The 7,679-nt window shown below is 44.1% G+C and overlaps 1 protein-coding gene across 1 annotated transcript; it reads right to left on the bottom strand.

The window, feature by feature from the left end:
- Positions 1–320: 320 nt before the first annotated feature.
- ier3 (immediate early response 3) lies at positions 321–1,436 on the bottom strand. Its single transcript, XM_038287126.1, has one exon. The coding sequence runs from the start codon at positions 1,368–1,370 to the stop codon at positions 804–806; it is 567 nt and encodes a 188-aa protein (XP_038143054.1). The 5' UTR covers positions 1,371–1,436; the 3' UTR covers positions 321–803.
- Between the last annotated feature and the right edge of the window lie 6,243 nt (positions 1,437–7,679).

A 7,679-nucleotide genomic window follows, 5' to 3' on the forward strand; every position in this document is an offset into this window, starting at 1 on the left:
TACCTTTATCTGTCTTTTATAGAACAGGTATCAATACTCTTGCTGAAGTGAAGAATGTTAGGAGGCTCCTATACCTCTGAGAACATCTGATACTGATGAGAGAGATGCAGCCAATTAACATTTTTTTGTTTCTTGGAAAATATTAAGTTTGTTTAGGAACTACAGAAAATAAAACCTTTAAAGTTAATCTTTGCAGTCATTATTGTTGCTTTAAATGTTGAAGCTGATTGAATGTCAATCTTAAGTAATTTTAAAGATGCAAATATTAAGAGTCGATCTTAATAAGCAAAACCTTTAGGAAAGAGGCAGGAAACTGGAAATTCATTTGAAGGGGTTTTATTACAAAATAATAAATAGCAAATAAAATAAATAACAAAATAAGACATGTATAGAAAATATGAATAACACAGTGTCAGGTTCAGGCATGTCAGCCTACATCAGAGACACAGAACATAACAAACATCTGATCTCAGCCCGCAGGCTCACAGTGCAAAGTCAGAGTCTTTGTGCAGATTTTCACTCATTCACTTCAAGTTTTCTGGATCTCAAGTTTCTGTTTTTTTCTTAGTGTTCACAGTTCTGTCATTCTCCCAGATTTCTCTCTCTTTCCCAGACAGTTCATCCCCCCCAGTGATCAGGGGAGTCTGCTGGCTGGTGAAGCCGCGCGTGGAGTCTCCTCTCCGGCCACGCCGCGCGGGGCGCGCCGTTCCCCTCCAGAGGTTCTTAGAATCTCCTCCAGCTCGGCTCAGTGTTTTTTAAAGCCCATATTTGGGCGTTGCAGGGTGGACCCGGTCCGGTCGGACTTAGTTGTCGTTCCCCAGTCGGTGGTAAACCAGCAGGGCCACCATGCTCTGTCCTGCGCTCTGCTCGAAGCCGCTGGATTCGCTCTGCTGCGCCGCGGAGATGCAGGGATGGCTGCTGATGATCTGATCGCTGCTGGAGGCACCGCTGTTCTCACAGCCGCTCGGCTTGGAGCTGAGCTCCGACATGTGGCGGGCCTGGCTCTCTGCGGACTGGAAGCTGAAGCCCCGGTACTCAGCGATGGAGCAGTCTGCGCTCAGCGGCGCCTCCACGCACGGCTCCTCGGTGTAGATCTGCCAAAGGACCACCAGGCACAGGAAGACCAGCCAGCGCTTGGCTTGGCTCCTCTCGGGCGGCGGGAGGTGCATGCGGACCTTGGCGGGGTACATGACCCGGATGCAGCGCTTCTTGGGCCGGACCGGCACGTAGGAGCGCACGGCGGTGGCCTGAGGCGGAATCCGCTCAAAGGTGAAGACCTCTGGCTGGGTGCTGCGGGCGGACATCCCGGAGCTAAAGGCGAATCTCTCCTGCTGAACAGTCATAGTCGTGCTGTTTGACCGTGAGTACATCTGTCTGTTTTCTGTCGCTTGGTTTCTGCTTTTCTCTCTCAGTGAGCTTAGATGTGGCTGGAAGCTGCCAGGCTGCTGCTTATAAAGCGCTCAGGATGATCTGCTCTTAGGAAACGCCCTCTGATGTCAGCCTATTGCTCAGCCGAGAAAAAACCGAAAAAAAAAATTAGCATAAAAGTTTGAAAGTCAGCAGCTGTGAGTCACCAGGGCCTGGCTGATCCAATCAGCGCAGAAATGTAGGAAAGGAATTCACTTAGACCTGAAACTGCTTTACAGTGTAAAGATTTACACTATAAACCATTTAGTTTGCTCTAAATATTCCTAAAGTGTCATTCAGACACGCAGCTGACTGTAAACCATGGAAACCAATTAAAAACCAGCAGGGTCCCAGTAAAAAAAATCAACAACCATCTAATTATAATCTGTTTGTTACTTTAAACTGAATTTAACTATGAAGTAAAATGCAGGAGTTTATGCCTACATGTTATTCATTGACTTTTTAAATAAGAAAATATATATTTTTTTTCCATTTTAAAATCTAAAGTGTTTTTTTTTTAACCTGACTCCACCAGATGGATTTGCTCCGCATATCCATCTGGAAACCTTCCGTTGAAGTAATTTTGGGAAGGGGCGAAAATACTGGTTAGCTGATTGGCCTATGTTGGTGATAGACGGGCCAAATAAACCAATCAGATCAACGAAGCATATGACGTACTAACAGAGCGACGACGAAAACACAACCACAAGCCAGGTTACTCTTGCCGAAACCAGTCGGGAGAAGACCAAAAACATCTTTTCCTCTGAGAATAGCCTCCAGAGCAGTGTTTTGCTCTTTTTTCAGGGAAGAAATACTCTGTAATTCCGATAAAACTTGCTGGATAGCCACGCTAACGCTAGTTTCATCGGCTGAAGCCGCCATGTTCTTTAGACTGAACTGTCGCGCTTCTCGTTGCGTCACACCTCAACCCGCCTCAAAGCCAACGCTGACTGGACGTTCGTTTGGTGAACGGCTCCAAATTTTCTTTAACGGAGAGTCTCCAGACTGATCTGCGAGTGAAACCTTGAAAGATCGCGAGATCAGGATGGTCTCACGAGGCTAGGAGAATCCTGTTTCACAGCAGCAGGTTGAGCCAAACATCCTCTAAATGTGCAGGGTCATCTTTGAGCACGCCATTTCACTTTTCTTTCACCAGTTCACCGCAGTTCTTCCAGCAGTCCACACTTTCTCTGCTCTCTTTTTCTCATGGTCTTCTCCTTCTTTCCCATCGCCCGGCTTGCCACAGGTTTGCCTGCTGTGTCTAAAAGTAGCAGCAGCAGCAACCCCGACTGACAGCTCATTGTTTGCATTTATACAGAAAGATTTAAACAAAAGATTAAAAATGAGGATCAAATAGGAAGGAAACTGACTGAGTCAATCTTTGCCTCTGATTCAGACACAAACAGATTAAACTATAAATATTTACATGTGTTTCAGAGAATATGAAAACAATTATTTGGCCTAAAAACATTTTCTAAAAATACCTTTTCTTGCTTCATGTAGGATATTGTGGAAACTTTCCACGCTGTGTTTATTGTGACCCAGCGGTCATTACGAAACCTCAGGATGTTACCAACTGACAGAGGAAGAAGCGTTTTGTCTTAGTGTGTGTTTGACGACACGTTGAGGGCATCACTGGTGAAATATTTTGCAAAAATCTGGAAAACTACACTTCTGACTGTTTGCAAATTGGGGAAAAAAACTGAAAACAGAAAGAAATCTGTTCCTGCAAACTTTATTTTTTATTTTTTGCTCTTTTGGCTCAAATGAAAGTTAAAAACGTTTATAAATAAATGGATAAAAAGGATACTTGTTGATGGTTTAATCTTTCTTCATGTTGAATCATTTTAAAGGAATCCTCTGATTGAGCTGCAATCATTAATTAGAGGGAAATCTGTGACCTTGATGAAAGTATGTTTTTTTCCGTCCTGCTGTTCTGTGGAAGAGCTTGCAGACTAGAGCTTTACACAACGATCTCCTCAGGAAGATCTTCAGGTCTTTAATGTTTTTTTACAGCCTGGCAGTAATTCTCTGCCTCTGCTCCTTTGCAGCATGTTTCCTCCCCTGTGGATCAAATCGCAGTCGATCTGCTGAAAGGAGACTAAATGTTGGACATTGATTCATTATCTGGACTTATTCTCAGCTGATGATGGTAAATATTGGGGTTCCTGCTTGTTGTGTTGCATATTCTGCCCCCTTGTGGTCTCAGGGTCTCGGATCCTGGAAAGCGATTGTAGGTCAAACCCTCCGTCTGCCCAATCATTGAGGGAGGCCCTTTTGGATCAAAATGCAGTTTTACAACCAAAGCAGGAGCTCGGCCAGAATCCAAGGGTTCCTGTTATGTTAATAAGAACATATGTGGCCCAGCAGAGCTTCACGTCTCCACCCTGAGGTGTTTAATGAGCTTCTGTTCAGAGAGCCTTCCTGCTCTGAACTGCTAACTCTGTGGACATTATCCTGCCTCAGTGGCTCCATTTACAGGAATGTGCAGCCAGCTGAGAAGAAACGAGTCGGATTCTTAGAAATTCTTTCATTATGGAGCAACTTCTGGAACAATAGAGAACCTCCTGTGGTCTCTGAGGGACAACGGTGATCTCACTGAGATTTAGTCTATTTCTGTTTGTTTACGAGCTGTAGGTTAGGGAAGGATAATTTTTTAAGATCAGCCATCGAGGATGGGCTTGTTTCTGCTCTGCTAACCATCCCTGAGGAGCGTTTCCCCTCATTAATGAATGACATGGTGCTGCTGTCCGTTCAAAGGTTAGATCATGTAACTGTGCTCTTTCAGATCTTTCTGACCATGTCATGAACCGAGGACAGATGGACCCAGTATTCAAAATTAAATTAAAAACTAAAGTGGAGCTGTGGCTCTCGGACACTGCAGGATGGGGAGCGGGGCACCGCCCAATCACAGAACTCTGGTTTAACAGTCCAGTCCAAGAATGTCCCCAAGTGCTGCAGTCCCAGAGGACATGCTGGAAGCCGAACCTGGTCAGGTATCCAGACCAGGCAGGAACAGAAACAGGAGGCAGGATCCAGACTTCCAGGCATCCACAGGTCCAGACAGGATCAGGTGCAGAGGAGCAGGCTCAGTGGAAGAGGTTGGCGGTTTTACCTGATTAGCAAAAACAGAGAATTTTCTTTAGTTTAAATAAGTTTTCTTCCAACCATAACATTTCAAACTCCAGATCTTCAGCTCCCCTGCCTTTGAAACATCTTTGCAGTCAGTTACCAGAACAGGAGCTGTAGGTCCACTTCGATCCCACGGATGGTTGGACTCCGCCTGCTTGGGGTTCTTGTTTAGGAACCTCTTGGTCCGTGTTGCTCTCTGCAGATGATGTGGTTCTAATGGCGCCTTGGAGTCCTGACCTAAGGGAGTTCGGACCACTGTGTGAAGTGAGTGGAATGAGTCCTTTAAAGGCCTCCGAACAATTGATCTCTCATCGAAGGTGGCAGGAGCCAAAAGATGACTTTCTGTTCTCATTCTTTTATTTATGCTCTGGAACTTTAAATGCGATGCAAACATTAAACATTTAAATAATCTAACTCGGATGTAAACTTTGTTTCCATTGCCCTATTCACCCTCTGGTTGTGGCTACTGCTTGTAGTCTTGTAGGCTACTGCTTCCTGAACTACCTCTATAGTTATGCTGCTATAGTCTTAGACTGCTGGAGGACATAGGGACCCCTTTTTCATCATTCTATCTCTATTCTCCCACTATGCAGAATCTGTTAGTTCAATCTGCTCTCTCTGCTTTTTCTCATAGTAGCTTCATCTGGTCTGTTCCTGTTTGGCTGTGACTCCATCCTGGAGAGAAATATCAGCTGTGCTGCTGCCATCAACACCTTTGTTTCTAGATGTTGGAGCTTGGCCTGTTTTTCAGTGTAGTCCTGTTTCTCTGACTGTGACTATGTGCTCTCTTCATCCTCTGACATGGGAGCTGGCTCGGAGCTCGTCTGCCTGGCTGTGTGCTTCCTGGATGGGGCCGCCTGTGGAGCTGGTTGACAGTTGCCTTTTGTATCTATGCTTCTTTTTCTATGTCTGCTTCTGTCTCCTTGAACCCCAGTGGGCCTCAGCAGATGGCCGCTCACACTGAGCCTGGTTCTGCTGGAGGTTTCCTCCTGTTCAAAGGGAGTTTTTCCTCTCCACTGTCGCTACAAGCATGCTTAGTGTGAGGGATTGCTGAAGAGTCAATGAGTCGATGCAATCAGCTGGTTTTCCTTAAATAGAAAACTTTGAATCAATCTGACTGGATGATCTGGTGAACTGGAAAGTGCCTTGAGATAACATGTGTTGTGAAATGGCACCATAGAAATAAACTGAATTGAAAACTGTGCTGCTTAAACAGTCAGCATGGATTCAAACTACCAACCTCCACCTGTTTGCAGCTCTTATCTTGTAATCTCTCTCCACAGACTCTATGTCACATGAACGTGCCTCCAGCCTGCAGTCTGAGATAACATGAACTCCCCGGCTGGTTCTGTCTCGTCCTTCCATCTGATTCTAATCTCTGGCTGAAGACTCTCTCTAGTCCGGTTTCCAGAAATGAACCTGAGCTGAACCAAAAACACCTGTAGACTCAACAGATAATCGATTTTTTCACTGCATCCTGATATATAAACAAGTCTTGCAGCATGAGCTGACAGGGCGGTCTTTGTCTGACACTAAACAACTTCTTCAGCAGTGGGAGAAAAATGAGGAAGAGTCTGTACATCGTTTCTTATCACAGCTTCTTGTTTCTTACTCAAGTTTAACAGTAAAAAGATCCTTGTGATAAAATCTATTCTGGACTCATTCATGCAGTTTGAACTACGCTGACTGCTGCCAGCCATTATAATAAAGAGCTTTTTGTTGACTGGTTTATTTTATCTTTCAGTTTGATCCATCTCTCTCTGGGTTTTCCCCCTGAGGAGACTGGTTTGCATTTAATGATTCCTACAGGTTACAAAAGAAGGCCTCAGGTTACAACTGACCCAATAAAGAAAGCACCACTACTGCAAATATTAACAGCTAAGATCATGCATTTTGGATCCACAAACCTCTGAGTTAGATTGGAGATCACGGTGCATCGTTTGCATCTCATCACATGTTTTATGCTCATGTGGAGAAGTCTGGGTTCCAGTGATGCAGAGTCTTTAGGGATCACATCTCAGGCATGAAGCCTCTGCTTGTCTGGAGGTGATTCCTGAAAGGACTGAGGTGCTGCAGAGGATTGAGGTCAGATCTCTGTAGCAGAGATGTCTTTAAGAGAAGCCACAAAGGTGCTTTAACAGTGGAGATAATGTTAATACCAGAGTCCCACTGACAACCGTCGGCTTATTGTTCTGATCTAGTTAATGTGTGCGTTAAAATGTCAGTAAACTCTGCGACCAGTGACGGCTGCAGAGGGAGAGAAGGTCAGGTGGTTTCAGGCTCTTTCTTCAGATTTCAGATTTTCAGGAGTTCAAGAGCAAAACTGCATGAATCTTTTTTGTTTCAATGGCTGCCGCTTCATCCAGCTGAACTTCCTTCATGGTCAGTTTTCCACAGCACCGCTTTGCCTTTTGTATCTATGCTTCTTTTTCTATGTCTGCTTCTGTCTCCTTGAACCCCAGTCGGCCTCAGCAGATGGCCGCTCACACTGGGCCTGGTTCAGCTGGAGGTTTCTTCCTGTTCAAAGGGAGTTTTTCCTCTCCACTGTCGCTACAAGCATGCTTAGTGTTGAATTGATGCATTCAGCTGGTTTTCCTTAGAGAGAAAATCTGACTGTATAATCTGGTGAACTGCAAAGTGCCTTGAGATGACATGTGAAGTGAAATGGCGCTATAGAAATAAACTCCAACATAGACAGATTCTCCAATAACTCCAAGAACCAGAAGTGATTCTGATGCAAATTTTTCAGGTATATTTAAAACAAGTTTTTCATTTTCTGGAGTCCTCCAGATGTGAAAACTCTTGGCTGGAGCCAATTTTTGTTACATTTACACTTGCTCATATTTTCCAGACAAAAAGTAAATGGAGCATCTCCCAAATGTCCCGGCCGCAAAAGCGCTTTTATTGGTTCCGCTATCGGGACGGAACCAATAATGGTGAGCCGTTATTTTATTTTTTTTAATATAAAAAAAAAAAGTCAATTTTAACCTTTTATTTAGATTACAAAAATAAATCGTTATAAAAATAATCCTATTGATGATGTTTTAAAAACGAAAGACCTACAAAAGACTGATTTAAGACATTTTAATACCAATTAAGGCCTTAGTTTTATTTTGAAGAATTCAATGCCTTTTAAGACT

The sequence above is a fragment of the Cyprinodon tularosa genome, unplaced genomic scaffold, assembly GCF_016077235.1.
Source record: "Cyprinodon tularosa strain WSP-4 unplaced genomic scaffold, ASM1607723v1 ctg235, whole genome shotgun sequence".
Taxonomy (NCBI): Eukaryota; Metazoa; Chordata; class Actinopteri; order Cyprinodontiformes; family Cyprinodontidae; genus Cyprinodon; species Cyprinodon tularosa.